The sequence below is a fragment of the Anas acuta genome, chromosome 4, assembly GCF_963932015.1.
Source record: "Anas acuta chromosome 4, bAnaAcu1.1, whole genome shotgun sequence".
In the NCBI taxonomy this organism is placed as follows: Eukaryota; Metazoa; Chordata; class Aves; order Anseriformes; family Anatidae; genus Anas; species Anas acuta.
The window spans coordinates 26,702,408-26,720,220 of record NC_088982.1 but is presented as its reverse complement, the minus strand read 5'-3'; the positions used below and the strand labels follow the sequence as shown (position 1 = coordinate 26,720,220).

The window sequence follows — 17,813 nt, the reverse complement described above, 5'->3', positions numbered from 1 at the left end:
TGAACCTGCTTGAGCTGGGGGTTGGCCCAGATGGCCTCCAGAGGTCCCTTCCAACCTCAACCATTCTGTGATTCAGCAAAACGTCCCACTGAATTCTGTCTAAACTATAGCTGGGAGATCTCAGATTTGCTGTGGGTAGACAATACATCCTCATATCTTGTATAATCTATGATGCTACTGTTTGGAACTAATTCCTGTATAGCAGGTGGAGCAGGATAGGGCAATAATAAAAGCATGGAGATATTAAAAATGGGCATATCTTGGTTAGTTAGGGTAACATGCAATGGAGTCTATCCCTCATTTCCCACCCATTAAATTGTACTAATACATGTATATACTATCCATAGAGCAGCAATATCTCTGGAACCATAAGGATAGATATCAGAAGGAAAGATTAATATTTGGGGTCAGATGTTCACCTGTAGTATATGTTCTGTTTGTTACACTGATTGGTGATTTGGGAGATTGGGTGTAAGATTCAAGGTTATTCTTTTCAAACCTATAATGATACTTGCACATAATGAGATAGAAGCTTTCTAAACACAGTGTGAAAATTGTAATGATATTGAGAATATGTGAAGACCTATCCTACTAGATTTTCTTCTAGAATTCACCTTAGCCACTACAAACATGAGGCATAACAAAAGAGAGAAACATTTGTATATTTGTCCCCTTTAGTCTTGAATAATATTGTGTTATAAAAGCACCTAGAGTATTGCATATAGTTTCATGTTCACTTGGGTTTTATCATGGAAAAACTGGTGAACATATAATAAGTATGTACACATCAAGAAAATATGTTTACTGGGGAAAAATCAAAACATGAAAAGGAACTGATCTGAGTAGTGCTGGGTCACTTCCAGCTCAGGATATTCTATGGTACTGTGAAATTCATCATGAAGAAAATGGGTGCTGTATGAGTAGAACTGTTGAAGAATGATGTCTTTGAACAATTTCATTCACTCCAAAGCTGAGACTAAGTGGTTTGAGACAACAGAAATAGTTTAGTATTGGCAGTATGCAAGAATTTAGCAGAGGGGAAGAGCTGTATCCAAAATGAGCATCATGTTCCTCACATTAGAGAGGTAAATACTGAGATTATAATAGTGAATGTCAGTCCAAGAAATACTGGCCAATTCTGCTGATCAGCTGAACGACTGACTGTTGGATCTTCTTTCAACTTCCTCTCAAAGACCCAGCTCATTGGATCACACACTGTGCTGGCAAATGATATTAGCAGCTGTCTGGTGGAGAATATTAATCATGTTAAGATGCATTTTCTTCCAGTGTAGGCAAATATATACAGTCTTCTGATAACAAATGCCTTTTTGAATAGTACACATTTTTCAAGGAAACTTTTCTCATATTTTAAAAGTAAGTAAAATTAATTTTCATTTAGAAATGGAATGTGAAGTAAATGTCATATCAGTCTCAGTACTAAATTGAATTTCAATCTAAACTGAAGATAAATTCTGTACATTGTTTTCTATAGCAATGGAAAATGGAAAAAAATATTTCTGACTGCAGATTTGGAAAAATATATTTTTTAAAATTTTATTTATTTATTTATTTTTGTGAAAGGTCAGTGCGAACCAATTACTCTGGAACTCTGTATGAACTTGCCTTACAACTACACTAGTTACCCAAACTACCTGGGCCACAGGACTCAGAAGGAAGCCTCTGTCAGCTGGGAGTCTTCTCTCTTCCCAGCCTTGGTTCAGACCAACTGCTACAAGTACCTTATGTTTTTTGCCTGTACAATCTTAGTACCAAAATGTGACCCCAATACAAATCATCGGATCCCACCTTGCAGGTACTATATGATACTTAATTTAATTCATAACTGACTTTGTCTATCATATTCATTTTTCTCAATTTTCTGCCTTCACTGAAAATGCCAGAGATTTTGTTTTGAAATTTCATATCAAGAGCTAGAGAATCATATTTTACAAAAGCATTAAATGCAGTTTATTACATGTGTGCCTAGTTTCTCAAAACAAGGAGAGGAACATCAGTTCTATTAATTTTCAAAATGCACAGATGGGGTACTTATATGAAGCATTTTCCATTGTTTGTTTGATTAGAATTGCAACACTATAAAGGGTGTTTAAACATAGGATTAATTAATTAATTTGAATTGGAACATAAGTTTTTTAAATATATATTTTTTTGCATTTATGTCATTTATTTATGCAAAGCCATAGCCAAGTAATATTAACAAAATCTAAGATTTTGATGCATAATTACCTTTCTAAATTGGAGTGTCATAAAGCATATGTTACAGTTTTGCCAGATCATTCTTTATTATAAACTATTTTATGCTTTCTGTTTGTCAGATTAACTTTTCTACCATCTTCATCAATTAACATCACTGTACTTCTAATGGTTATGCCCATGTCTGTTCAAAAGAGATCTATTCTGTAAATATTGTGGCTTTGGCAGCAGCTCTCATGGAAGGTTAGGAGAGCTAATAAACCTTATTAGCAGGCAGAGCTCTTTGAGCTATTGCCAGCTAGACCCTTGTTATGCTGTGTTTCTCTTTCTTTTCTTGGGTCTGCCCTGCCCTGAAAGTATTGTGCAATTAACACCTACGGCATTGAAAGAAAACTGCATTAAAAGAAAACTGCACTGAAAATCACAATGCATGTCCTAAGGTTACCTACCATGTAGCATTGGTTGACAAATATATAACCTTTCCTAGTCCAGTGATATACTTCTTAATGCAAACTGAAATTGAGTCACAAGGAAATTTATTAGTATATAGCTTAATTCTCCCATACAGACGTACAAGGGAAGTTCTATCATATATAAGATAGTGTGAAGTTAGAGTGCAAGCTCTGTTTTGCATTTGCTTGTTTGAAAACCAAGTCTATATTTTTATTAGTATTCTTTTTAAGAAAGCAGTATAACATAAAAAAATGGAAAAAAAATGGTCATTCTTTAATGTAAAAGGACAAAAATTAACTTGCAGGCTTCAGCAGCTAGTTACATATCTAGCTAACAAATTTTAGGATATAGATATATAGATATAGAAATACAGATAAACTATAAGAACAATCTTCAACTTTAAGGAATTGAACAGAAAAATGAAGAAGAACTCATAGAAACCATAGTAAATTTAGTCTGAAGTCCCCCTCTGGAAGTCCTGACTTCCGGTTCAAATCAGGACTAATATCACATTTAGATCACGTTGAATATACAACATAAATTTTTAAATTCTAGGATTCAAAGCTTTACTTTTATAACTGTTTATATGTTTTGGTCTTATGTTATGTTACAAGTTGAGAGTGACTTTATGAGGAAGGGATACCTTGTAGAGGCCTTACTGAGATCTGTAGTACTTTGTGTTCCTCGGTGGTATAAAAGAAGTAATAAAATAATATAAGGAAGCATAATTAATTTGATTTACAATTATGTTTCAGGAATACTTTCAGACACAAATAATGTAAAAGTGTAAAAATATTTTAGAAATTATAAAAAATAGACTCATAATACCTATAGACTCTGAGGTAACTGGTAAATGTAGGGCAGAAAAAAATATTTGATATAGCAATATAAATATAAATCTACTTAACTACAGTTTGAAGATCCTAGAAGACAGAATGTTATATTTTGAGTACAGAATATACTGAGTGAGAAACTCAGTTTCTGTACAGTTTCTGTACTCAAAATATAATCTGCTGCTGCCTTTACAAAACAACTGCCCTCTTGTTCAAGGATAGCTGTAGTTAAATGAGTTGAACTGGATGTATTTGTATTTTCTGTAAATATGAAATGGAGCTCAGCTAATGCAGTTTTTCTGCACTAAGCTTTTGAAGTGAAAATGCACTTTCCAACCAGGAACTGAAAATTCGTGTTATAATTGTGCATCCATTATACAAATATGCCTATCAGAGATGTTTTAGATTATTATTATTATTTTCAATACTGGCACACTGTCCTTTTTGTTCTAGGAGGTGTTACTCAATGATTTAATTTCTACTTCATCTGTATAAAACATCTGTCCCCATTTTTGTAAGGCTTCCTCTTGTCTTTCTGTTATTAGTTATTATGACATGTTATTATGTCATGCTTTATTTTCATTAGTTATGAAGGTCTTCCAAGTTTATTCTAAGTAAGGAGCACAGATGAAGAGATTTTTTGAAAGAACTGAACCTGCTGTTATTAAGTTGATCTATCAAGTGTGTTTTCAAATTTTGAGCAATGCCTCTTAGAAGGCATTGGTAATATTAGTCCAGGTCTGGTGAAATAATCTTTGAAGCTAAGTGTGTCCTACGTTCCCTTTGAAACTATGGAGTTTAACATATGTGGAATAAGCTCATAAATTCTTGTATCCTTATAATGACAAGCTATCTTTGCTATGACTTGAAACTGCTCAGCATCTTGCAGAATCTGGAAATACTGTCTCATGACATTCCAATAGGTCTGTCAGTGCTCCTTATTTTGGGAGGATCAGATGTTTCAGTAAATGCTTTCCTTGTCATGGTAGCCTCTAATAATGGAAATTACACTACCTGTGTATCTGAGAAGTCTCCAGCTGACTTTATTGTTACAAAAAAGTGACAGATATATATTGAATTATGCTGGTCAAATTTCATGCCCCTTATGCTTTGGCATCAGTTTAGGCATCACATTATTATATTTGAATTGGGAGGACAAAGAAATATTTTAGTTAACTTGCAGAAAGTTGCACAATTCTATGCTACATTTTTATCTTAATCTTCTATTCTTTACTCCTACCAAGAAGCATGTGATTCTTCTGCTTTGTGGTGTGTGCTCTTGTTAATTGATAGCAAGAATTAAAACAATTAGCTTTATTCATAGACAGTAACACAGACATCACAGTTTGTCTGAGATGAGTTTTGACTAAAAAGTAAATAAAAACTTGTTAGCCATGTCCTCAGTATTCTGATATCCTAACTGTGAGACTCAGTATGGGAATGTGAGAAAGATTTTAAAACAAAAAAGTTACCAGTTGCTCTTACAATTATCATTTTTTCCCAATAGTATTGCAATAGACTTCTATGTGCCTTTGGATAGGCATTACTCTTTCACCACAGATTGACAACTGGATGGCTTGCAATAGCTTTTGGAAAGGGTCGTCTTTGACCAGGGATTTAAATGTAAAGAGAACACATGAAAGACAAAACTGGCTTGGACGTTTCAGCTAGTAATTTATTTTTATTTTTATTTTTTAAACGTATTAATCATAATAATGTTGGTTTTGGTTTTTGTAATCGTCAAATAAAAAATGCTGCCATTCAGAAACTTTAAGTTATAAAATGGTGTGAGTCGACATTTTTGATATTGAAGAGGATCTAAAAGGAAAGACACAGTCATGTAACTGTAGCATAGTTAATCAATATCAATTCATTCATATCAACCTTTTCTTTTTAGTCCACTGTGTCTCATTTCAGGTGGAAATCCTAATAGAATTTATCCTGTACTCTGTTTAGAAAGTACCAACAGACTAAGAACATCGTGCTTTAGTTGCAAGTAACCTGATGTTTTCTGCACTGCAGAGTATGTGGTAAATAAAATACACAACAGTCACAATGTAGTGCAGCACTGAGGTCTTACTTCTAGCTGCTCAGCTCAATGGTGAATAATCTGGTGGAATAATCTGACTTTCCTTCATGTAATCATGTAAAAAACAATAAATTTGAGGAGAATAATGATGCATGGTTTTCTCATGAGGATAAAAAAGATCCTTTAATTGATCCTAAATAGATCTGCATGCTAGGTTTGGTCACTCCATTTCTTGAAGCTTACTGCATGAAAGAAAATAAATTAAAAAGGCACACTGGTCAAAATATCTAAGGAAAATGATGAATGTAATAAAATTCCTTCCATTAAGTGATATTCTGTTCCTAGAAGAAAGATCTGGAATAGTTAATCAACTTAGATAAAAGGCAAGCTAAAAGTGACACAAGGGAAACTGAAAATAAAATAGAAATAGGTAGGATTCTGCAGCTGAATATTTTTTTTAACATGTAAGAACAAAAGAGAACTTTCTTTGAAACAGTAGGAGAAAGTGTGTGATTATAGGTTTAGAAGATATGATCTAAAAGGTACAATTGAATGACTTGCTGAGTATAGAGACAAGACAGGGCTATGGAGAGGCATCATAGCCTTCAAATAGGTAAAAGTCAGCTACTCATAGGAAATAAAGAAATTGCTCAAATTGTTCATGGGGGCCAAACCAGAAAATGATAGATTCATTGGAAGAGCTACAGGCCAGATAAAACAAATATAATAGATATACATATATGAGAATGGTTGATAAGGAAGTATATGAAATCTTATACGATCAAAACTTATTAATATTAATAATTAATATTAATTATGATCAATTAGTATTAATATTAAATCTTATATTATCAAATCTTATACAGCAGAAATGTATGTTTCTGCTTGGGGGGAGAGACAAAAAGGATGTTGAGGATCTTATTCCTATATTGCATAGTTAATATTCCACAAAAATGAAAAGCAACATTTGAAACCGATACCATAGCTGGTTAAGGTGATACTGTTAATGGTGATACTATCGAACTCTCAAAAAAAGAGGCAGCTGAAACAAACAGGAGTTCAAAATACCACAAATAGAAGACGGATTGAGCAGCATATCAGCAATGATTCCAGGTAAAAGTAGTTGCTAAATGTTTAAAATACTGGTTAAACTATATAGGGAATATCCTATTATGTGTTTTTGATTTGTAAATTTGAGGTATATTCATGACAATACTTCGACAGTAAGTATTTTGAGGCATAAGTATAGATGGGCTCAACTACTTTTGTTTTGATGGTAAGAAAATAAATATCCAAAAGAAGGACTATATTCCTGTCTTTTTCTAGGTGTGATAGAAGCTTCTGTTGCTCTAACTGACAATTTCCCACAGGGAAAATCACAGGGGAGTTCTTCACTTTTTTTTTGTTTGTGGGTTTAAATATTTTGTCTTTCTGGAACCACATCTCCAGAAATGTCTGACTAGGAGTATAAGGAGAAACATTACAGGGTCTGTAATGTTTCTATACTGTATTTGCTGTGGGTGTCTAAAATACAGCCAAAATAGTCAGAAACTGCTTGTTCTTATAGTTCTTAAAATGTCAGAGACAAAACTTTTTTCAACACTACACTGCTCTTTGAATGATGTGCATAGTGCAGTGGTTTCTGAGGTAGCATTATCAGAAGTAGAATTTTATAGGTACAAAATATGTTTGTTTTTTTTTTTTTGTTTGTTTGTTTCTTCCTGAGGGAGGACAGTTAGTGTTTCTTAGAAAAGGTTTTCTGTTGTCCTTATGGACGAGAGGATAAGTATTAGTTGTATTTGCTTACTGTAATTCAGATAATAGTTTGTATACTGTAATTTAAACTCATGTTTCAACAGTAACAATATATCTTTATTAACTATAAAGATTAATCAGATACATAAATACCTGATTAACTGATTTTTCCTTTATTTCCATCTATAACTGGCTAGGATTATTAGCTCTCAAAACCTGGGAATTTCTAAGACTTTTACTCAGCTATTTTGTTTAACTCCACTTTGTCTCCTCAGGACATTATGTGTACAGTCTAAGGAACGCTGTGAGTCTGTGCTTGGGATCGTAGGTCTGCAGTGGCCGGAGGACACTGACTGCACTCAGTTTCCAGATGAGAACTCAGACAACCAAACTTGTCTAACACCAGATGAAGGTGTAGAAGGTAACTCTTACAAATACACGTAACAGGAAATTAAAGATTAATTGTGTTCCCAAAGACACTGACTTGTGTTTTGTTTGTTTTTGTTTTCATACCTCCACTTTAAATTATAATATGCCATGTAGGGTGACTTTTTTTGTCAAGTAATTGTGAGAATGATTCCAAATCAGATTGCAGAGTGTTTTGACACCTACAGTTTGCATATAAGAGGATTATTTTTTTCTAGAAAAAGAAATCTATTTGAAGAAAGGATCAGTTACTCTCAATCTTTGAAAGTCAGTGTTTGAGATTTGGTGCTATTAGCACACCTACGTCTTGCTTGCTTGTGTTTAGTGCTTTTACTTCACTTTTTTAACCAATCTAGATTATATAATGATGCTTTTCCAACAGGAGGTAAACTCTTGACAATCATAAAAACTAAAAAAAGGAATAGCTGAGCCCCATGGTATCTTTGAGAAAAATATTTTGATGTTAGTGTCTTTGCCAGCTATTGTTAATTCATTTTTGTTGTTGTTTGGTGATTTATGTATTTATGTATTTTAAGAGATCTGTGCCAAAGCAGCTTCAGCAGCAACTGACAAACTGCAGTTTCTTGAGTTCAACCATACTCCTACTCATTGTGGGTATCAACATGGAACAAAATAATGGAATTACCTTAAATGATTCTACGTGTTCTTTGGTTAAAGAGGGTGGCTGTACTTTTTCTTCTGCCACTGGTTATCTAATATGAGGTCTGAGGATTATGATTTTTTTTTTTTTAATTTTTTCCTTGCCAAAAATGCCAGTAAAGTTTCTGGGAAAATATTAAAATGGTGTGTGCTAGACTGCCCACAATGTACTGATCATGTTTAGTTCTTATTCTTTTTCTCCCAGTCACCTGTGCAGTGATGATAATCTTTCCACAATCTTTCTTTTGATCTTTCTTAGAGAAAGCAATGAATGAAAGCTAATTGATCTGTAGTTTTTTGAGTGAAGATATATTGCTAAAGCGTAGTGAAGCATTCTGAGAAGCCACTGAAGCATATGCAGCAATAAGTGCCATTTCTTCAAGCAAAGTGCATGTGCACTTACATAATTTTGAAAGTTTAATAAGATGTATGATACCATAGTAATGAAATCCTCTGTCATGGCACTCTGAGAGACAATGAAATAATTTCCTTCTACAGTGAAGGGCTAATGAAAAGGAATATTACTATTAAGGAGTATGTAGGAACATAAAAGCAAATTCTTGACACAACAAGGTGAGATAAAGAAATATAATGTGATTTAATTTTCTGTGGTATAAAACATCTTTCAGTCTTCCTGCCTGTGTTGTTAGATCATTTGGCTTTGAAACCTAACATATAATGCTGATATTTTAAATATACTACAGTATACAGGACTAGAATATTCAATTTTTAGAGTTAAATTCTGTTCACTTATTTAAAAAAAAAAAAAAAAAGAATTTCAAAAAACTTCACTTTAACTAGACAGAATCTGCCTACTTGGTTGACTCATTGCTTTTTGTTCATCCTAGCATTGAACTAGACAATCCTGGAAAATGAATGATAAAGGAGATGTTGTCAGTGTTCTTTTAGAAACAGTGTAACTAATAACGGGGTCTTATCACAATTGTCTTTGGGTTTGACACACTTACTACTAAAAAGTTATGTTGATTCAATGGCAGATTTCTACTAATTAACACTGCTGGTTAGAGTCAGTCTTCCCTGGGAAATTTAAAATCTTATAGAAATATTTCTGAATAAACATATATAACAAAAGATACTAAGAATCTTAAGAACATAAAAATATTAATGATTACAAACTGTTGATGATTTTCCAAATTAATCTATAATTGACAGAGTTATTACAATGTGCTGAATTATTCAACTTGTCTTCCAATCAGTGCTGAATACTGCTGGCCAAGACAGCACGCAGTGTAAATTTAGTTGTTTTCATTATGTTATTCTTAAATGATGATCTATTTCTGCTTCATGCAACACCACAGGAGCGAAAAAGGTTGCTAGAAAATGCACATCCACAGTCTAAACATCGTATGTTGGTAATCTGTCATAGTTTTAAAATATGACAGAGGGTAATGTGTGAGACAGAGCTCTGGGAAATGTTCCACCCCATTCACAGTGCAATTGTTAAGAACAGTTTTATCTGCTACACAGTTCCAATTTAGTGTTTCAAAAGGCTTCTATTCCTGTCTCAGTGATAAATAAGTGCTTGTGACAATTAACCTTTCAGTTTATGGAGTCTTGTTTCTCTCTTTCCTTGTTATTGGCAGAGTGCTCACCCAGTCACTTCAAATGCCGGTCTGGGAGGTGCGTCCTTGCATCCAGGAGATGTGATGGTCAAGCAGACTGTGAGGATGATAGTGATGAAGACAGCTGTGGTAAATAAGGGGAGGGTACTCTCCAAACAAACAGTAGTTGAAGCATTAGAAAATATGTTGATTTTCTTCAGTTAATTCAGCCATAGCATGACAGCCTGTGGTATAAGCTTGATTTTCTGCCAGAAAAATGTAAATGAAAGTGATTTTTTTTTTTTAATACTAGTGGCAGTAAAAATACTTTAGCAAGAATTATTCTTGATTAATGTCAATACAATTTATGATATTTGATTACTGAGATTCTGCTAACTGTGTTCCAGGATGTTTGAGTATTTATTTAGTAATCAAGATAAAAAATGCTGCAGATTTATTTATTTATTTATTTATTTATTTTTGTATTGGTGGAGGTTCTAATGAGCTAGAATGTGTCTGTCTGGCAGTTTAAATCTTGAATTTGTTGATGTAATTTTAAATGTATACACAGTAATGTTCTCATTATGATATATTAACAGAAGATCTGTGCTTAGTGAAGTGAATTCTGGTCAACCTCTAGCAATCAGTACAAGTATAAAGTGGTAGCCACAAAATTTATTCTCCAGTACATTTCAGAGCTAATTTGTGGTAGAGGAGCTCTTGACTCTCAACTTAAGGAGGTGTCTTGAGCTTGAGAATAACCAACAAATCTCTTGGTCACTATACGTCTTTGTATGTGCTGGCAGGAATATTCTGAGAAAGAGAAGGGAGTTTGTACTGTTTCCTTATGTGACTAGGGCGTGGGCTCCATGGAATTCTGCGTGTTGTCCTGTTATCACTAGAGGCAAAAGGAATAATTATAAATCATTATAAAGGATTTAGAGATGATGCATGAATACAAGTAAAGGATTGGAATGTTCTAGGTGTGTAGGGCTAATGTGTACAACCTGTTTTAACAGAGAACAGGTTAAAAGGTGATGGAAGTAATTAAGGGGGCAACAAAATTGCAGCAATGAAAGATTTTTCACTCTGCTGCACAAACATTAAAATAAGATCCAACAGCTGAACGCTGAAGCCAGATTAAAATTCAAGCTTGTCATCTCTATGAAGTTCTACTTTTTCTTTAGGAGCAGGTTGTTTTAATGATTGGAGTAATCAAGGCATTATTTGTCAGTAAGGAGTGATGTATTCTCATTCTCTGGGAGTTTTCAAATCAAGATTGCATTCTGTCTGCTCTTCTGTTCAATTCACCCTCCACCCTCTCACCCCTGCTAAAGGAAGGAAAAAAAAAAAAATTGTAAAAATACGGTTTAATTCTAGGTCATTTTGGATTACAAGGGCAGAGCTGATGATCAAGGTGACTTTCAGAGTTGATAACCTTCTTACTTTTGAATCAGTTGTCTTGAATGTCCTCCCAACAAAACATTATTTATAGCCACCTGTTTTAACTCTTTAGAACACTAATTACCACGTGTCTTTTAGGATAATTTTATTCTCCTAGACATTAACATGTGAAATACTGCTCTAAAATATAACATTAATTTTTCCAGTAGATCTCTGTCTGTCTCTATAGTCTAGACAGAATGTCAGTAGCAATCAGCAGAATTCTTATCAGCTTCTATAAATATGGAAAGCTCTATCTGCTAGGTAATTACAGCTGTCAGTGACATTACATTGACCAGGGGTAATGCTGGTGCTGAAGAACAGGCAGTCCTTGTAGAGTTCCAGAAGTAACAGTTTCTGACTCATTTATATTCCATGTGTGCAGGACAAAATAAAAACCTGTTGAACTTCCTATGTGTAAATGACAAGCCTGCATTTTCTGAGCTTTATCCTTCGAAATTGTTTTATGTTATTAAATAATGGTCAGCAACCATTTAAATTAAAAATATTGAAGCATCTTTAAAGGACAGTCAAAGCTCCATTAGGTTTCACAGTGCAGAGGGGAAGAGGCTGGCGGAGACCAGCTGCAGTATTTGGATAATCAAGCTATTGTTTCCAAAAATGTAAGATAGAATCATCCAAAGGGAGTAAGGTATATTTGGGCCATGAGTAGGGCTGCAACACCTGTCTGCACTGTGAGAGAAAAGTGTGGTGGTCTTAATAATGTGAAACCCTATCTCTTGTCAAAACATACTTTTGAGATGGGAATACTTTAAATATGGATGTGAGTAATGTAAATATGGATGAGTTTTCTGACCTCCATTTTCATTTCCATTTCATTATAATTAAATTTAAAAATGTATGTTATCCAAATATATGGAGGAGCAATAAGAATAAAAGGTAAATGGCCTTCCTCCAACAAAACAGTATATTTGAACACTGAATTCAGTAAGTAATTAATTTTTCCTAGGGAGTTGTCTCTGCGTTTGCCTATGTTGACCTCAAAGATGAACTTTGGAGTGTAATGGAACATTCCACAATATAAAACTATAATGTGTGATGAAGGGAAAAAGCAAATAAAATTTTAATTAATTGTAAACACTTCAGCTAAAAGGTTTAAAGTGAGATTTTTTTCAAAGCTTTTTTATTTTATTTTCATATCAAGTTCCTAACATTACTGACATCCTTTGTTCTTTATTAGAGTAAAGGTTTGTTTGGTTTCAATTAATTTTTCATTAATGATTATCAGAAATACTGTCCAGAAGGAGACCTGGAAAATGGCCATGCCTAAGAAAGTTCTTTGATCATGTGGAGTTAGTTTCATGGGTTCAAGACTTTATTTCTCTGTGTGTTTAATGTTTTTAGTTTGTTTGTTTTTTTCCACATGGTTTATTCAATCTAAACAAATTAAGCACTCCGTACATCCAGTTACAGTTAAACCTGATTAGATTTTTCTAGTAATCATATGAGCTAGTAGTGATTCTCTGGTTCACGTTTGTAAAATAATCACTTCTAAAATAACATTTTGAAACAATTTATCACTTACCAAATGCTGATATGTGCTGCTGCTGTTCCAGATCCAAGAAAATAGAGGTGCTGCTTCAAATACACTGTGTGAGCAGAGATCCAAACTATTTGTGTGTGGGCATCAGGGCTGTCACCTGAATTTGAGCTTGGATTAAAATGAAAGCTATTACTGTCAGCTGCAGAACAGGCCAAACAAGGCAATCAAACCTTTTTTTTTTTTTTTTTAATAAAATAAAATAAAATAAAAATATTTATTTATTTAGGAGACTTAGGAGTTTTACTTAGGAGTTTTTATGGCCTCCTCTAAAATCTGAATGTCAGATGTGCAGGACATTGACATTAGTACATCAGAATATTTTGTACTTTAAACTGGTATCAGCAGTGTGCTTTATTAGTTGATAAAAACAAGTAAAGAAATAAGACAAGAGAGAACTTTTTTTTTTTTTTTTTTTTTTTTTTCTAAAAGATACGTTAGACCATTCTCAATTTCATCTAGTTAACAAACAGGAATTTTATTGTCAAAGTGCTTTGACAAAGTTTTATAAATATTCCTCTTGAAATCAATGAGGCTGGTTTGCAGGACTTTGAAGAGGGAATAACGTTGTGTTCCCTGCATAACAATGACTCTGGAAGATTTATACATCTATAGGGGCTTTCTATTATTTTAAAACTGGCTTAGTCACAGATTATGGGATCAAGAAAAATGTTCATGCTCAAAACTTGGAGTATCTCTCTACCTTTCATTGTGATCTGCATTAGTTTCTGTATCAGCACTACCAAAAGTACATATTTCTACACTACTTCATGTAGTATGCTTTTAAAGGACATGCCACAAACTTCAGGATTATAAGTGTTTATGTATCAAATGAAAATGCCTTTCCATTTCCACTTAATTTGTATATGTTTGCATTTACATTTATTAGTAAATGCATTTGGAGAGTGGTGGTTTATGGGGCTTGAGAAAACTGAGCTAATGCCTAAATCTTTATTTATAGCATGTGTAACACAATATGGATTACTCTTTGAAAAGCATTGAAGTGTTATGTATTTTTATACTCATTTAACAAGTATGCACTGTGACGATCTTACTTTCATTTCTTCATTAGTAACTATTCTTGGTAACTTCTAAAGTTAATAGCACAACTATTTTGGATGTTTCAAGATTATTAAGGAGGAGCAAAACAGTTGATTTTGTATTGCATGCAAATATTTCAAAACTGTGACTATCTACCACCAGGCTGTGGCGAAAGGGGTCTTTGGGAGTGTCCTTTGAAGAAGATGTGCATCAAACACACGATGATCTGTGATGGTTTCCCAGACTGCCCTGACATGATGGATGAAAAGAACTGCTGTAAGGGTTTATGCAGTTTGTTAATCCTGTAAAGTGCTGATCACATTTTTGGGATCTGCTGGAGCTGCCCTGTCTTTTTCCAAACCACAGCTGACTCCTGGGGTGAGAAGAGCTGGAATACCTGTGAACAGCAGCTGCTTTGCAGGCTCCCACTCGGCACATGAAGCCAGGAGCACGTGCTGTGAAATGTTAGCTTCACTTTCATGACTATATTAGTGGTACCCTGAATTCTCTTCTTTTGAGAAAACCAGATAGTGTTTTCTCAAAGACAGAAACTGGGAAAAGCACACTGAGTTGAGATTCAGCCTACACAAGTAAGAAGAGATGCTTGGTAAAGTTGGTTGAAAGTCAAAATTTTACTTCCCTTGGCGATCCTGGTATCCCAAAACTTTTGCTGGGATTGTAAGATATAATTTTACAAAAAAAAAAAAAAAAAAAAAAAGAAAAGCAAGCAAACAAAAACTTGTTCCTGAGCCTCTGGAGTTCTGTTGACAGAGATAGGATGGTGGGCATATTTTTTGTGATATGTGGAGCAGATGAATATATTTGCCAAAATGACTGACAACGTGGATATATCACTGGATATGAGGCTGCTTTTCTTTGAGAAAAGACAGCTCACAGAACTTTTCTTAATTTGCTGTCCACTGTGAAGATTATGCCAGTTGTCTTCTAAGCGGTCTGTGTGCTACCATCTAAAAAATGGAAGGAGGTTTTAAGGACCTTTACCATTTCCAGCCAGGATATACACAACTAATCCTCTCTTATAGAAAGCACATCACTACTTTTTTTTTTTTTTTTTTTTTTTTTTTTTTTTTTCTGGATTTCATGTGAAAGTTGATGTAAGCTCTGTAGTTCTTGGTGCTTTTAGACCTAGACAGTGAGAAACCCCACTGACCAAAGGACCAAGCCATGCTGTCTCAGGAAAGCTGGGAGACTTCAGCTACATAGCACATATATCTGTTATGAGTTCAATAGTGCTTCACAGTCTTTAACATACTTTTCTCTCAGTAAAGATCACTTATATCACAATAGGCAGCATCGGTGGTTATACCTATATGATTTTTACTGTGGATTACTTTTTTTTGCACTAGTGTTGCAAAGAAATGCTTGGTTTGTATGGCTATATAGACTATACACCAGCCAGACATAGGCACAGATGAATGCATCTTTCTTCCATGCACTCTCTTCCTCTCCTTTCCCCAGTTCAAAACTCCCTGGTGATGAGGTTTACATAGAAGCTGGAGAGAAGTGTATTAGTGAGGAAGGTGCTGTAATGCTAAACACTTGCCTTTTAGGAGAGGATTTGCTGTGTTTGGAGGAAAGCTTAAAGTCACTTCAAGATCTAAGTACTTGTGGTTCCTGCACTGGATGGAGGTTCAGGAAGTCCCTGTCCAATGCTGCCAGCTGGCAACCAGCCATAGACTGGAGGATGTCTGAATGTACATCTCATGTCTCAAATGGGCTTAAAAATAATCCCACAATTTTAGATGGCAAATAGAATCTGAAAGTGAATGCAGAGTTGCTCTGGATTAAAGGAAATATATTTACATTACTGTAAAATAACTTTTTCAAAGAACATGAAGAAATTAAAAAAAATAAATAAAAAAATCGGGACACTAGGAAGCAAGGAACACCATATGTTTACTTAAAGCTTGTGAGAGGCTTAGACTACTTTTGTATGACAAGACCACAAAAAATATTAAGTAAATAAAAATCATTTGGAACATACACCACAGATCTTGCTGTTTCCAGACATCTTTCCTCCCCTTTGGATTGTGGTGCTGTCTGCAACTATGTGGTGGTGTCTATCCTGAGTTTTGTCATAAATATATTTCGCTTGCTCTGTAAATCTGATCTACCTTCTCCCTCCTTCACTTTTTTTTTTTTCTTCTTTTTTTTCCAGTCTCAATGTACATTTCATGCTGATCATCTCTTTCTCAGTGTGAATTGCGTTTTTCTTCCTTGCAGCATTTTGTGAGGAGCATGAGCTCGAGTGTGCCAACCATGAATGCGTGCCACGTGAGCTTTGGTGTGATGGACAAGCAGACTGCAGTGACAGCTCTGATGAATGGGATTGTGGTAAGTTTCTGTTGTGGTGCACTCTGACTGGAATTGATATTTGGGTGATGGTATTATTAATGGTGATTTGATTTAGAATATAATTGCAGTGGTGGAGAATTTCTCCTTTGTTACCAGGAGAGACTGGGTTGAAGTTGATGAAGCATGCAAGAAAGTGGGCAAAAAAGAAAGGAAAAGCTCGGTATTAGGTGTCACAGAAAGATATAAGAGAAGTGACAAGACAGAGAACTTCAAAATGACGTATAAAATCTGGAAAGTGCTGTGGACAGATAAGAATTTGGACAAAATTTCTAAGCCCTGATTCTGTACTCACGAAATTCAGTGTGACATTCCAACTAAATGCAATGGTGCAGAAGAAGAAACTATGAGAAGAAGATAGTACTTGCAGGTCCCTTTGCCTTGTTTAGAGATCTGTAGAATAATGTAACCTGCCAGTGCTGACCATATAGATAGTATGCCTCATGCTTTTATGTGTAGAACTTTCCAAGTATTATTCTTTACATAAAAATTAAAGTGAATTTCAACAAAGCAACAACAACAACAAAACTGAAAAGAAGCATATTGGAAACTAGTAACTCTGAAATTTCACTTAGTTAACAATTATTTGTGTACATGACAGTAGTTTATATTACTAAGTTTTGAGATGTTTTGTATGTTGCTTTAAATATAGAAAGAAGGTATGCCATGGCTTACAGAAGCACATAAATTTTGTATTCACATTGAAGTAAATTGTATAAGCATTTTAAAATATTTATCATTAGCGTTAATATACAATAAAATTTAATAAAAGCTATGTGAGAATGAAGAAAAGCTCTAGAATTTCATGTTTGAAAAGTTATAATCTAAGATGAATGCATATTTTTTCTTGGGAAAAAGGGGAGGGAAGCAAAAACATCTTCAGCATATAGCAGAAATGCTTAATGGCTGCATTAAGATTATTACTCTCCAGGCAAAAGTTAGAACAGTTTACCTAAAACCACATCCATTGGGGGAAAAAGGCATACAACCCCACAATCTTTTGAGGAATCCTAGAAAGGAAAGGGATGTAAATTCCCACTTGTGCATTTTGGGCCATTATGAGATACTTATTATGTGAGATAAGAACAGTTCACACTCTTTTAAACAAGAGAGAAGTAATGGTCATAATTTTTCTTGTAAAAAGTAGCTGTTTTTCATTTCTTGAATTAGAGCCCCATATTGTTAACAGGAACAATGTGTATTACTGAGAATCAAATGATGGTATCACTCCTATGTCAAGCAGCACTTATCCCTCAAGCTTCTTTAGTAATTTCAGCTGAGCTCTTTGTCAGGTAAAATATCATTTAACAAGATTAAGGCTTTCATAAACCCATGTTAACCTGTGCTTGTGAGTCAAGAGTATCCTGGTTTATTCTAACCCTCAAGATGTCTTTGTTTAGTGTCTCATCCTGTTCATTGTTATCAAGATTCTCACAGCCATGGTTGCCTTGATTTTAAGTCAC

At 34.3% G+C, this 17,813-nt stretch overlaps 1 protein-coding gene across 4 annotated transcripts in view; it reads left to right on the top strand.

Annotated features, from left to right (window-relative positions):
- Positions 1-17,813, top strand: part of CORIN (corin, serine peptidase) — a 129,441-nt gene that overhangs the window by 87,423 nt on the left and 24,205 nt on the right. For 3 of the 4 annotated variants that reach the window (XM_068680274.1, XM_068680273.1, XM_068680272.1), the window contains 5 exons: positions 1,582-1,813; positions 7,560-7,705; positions 9,975-10,082; positions 14,140-14,253; positions 16,222-16,332. In XM_068680274.1, the coding sequence (XP_068536375.1) occupies positions 1,582-1,813; positions 7,560-7,705; positions 9,975-10,082; positions 14,140-14,253; positions 16,222-16,332 (711 nt within the window). The remainder of the gene's footprint in view (positions 1-1,581; positions 1,814-7,559; positions 7,706-9,974; positions 10,083-14,139; positions 14,254-16,221; positions 16,333-17,813) is intronic. The other variant, XM_068680275.1, reaches the window with a different exon arrangement.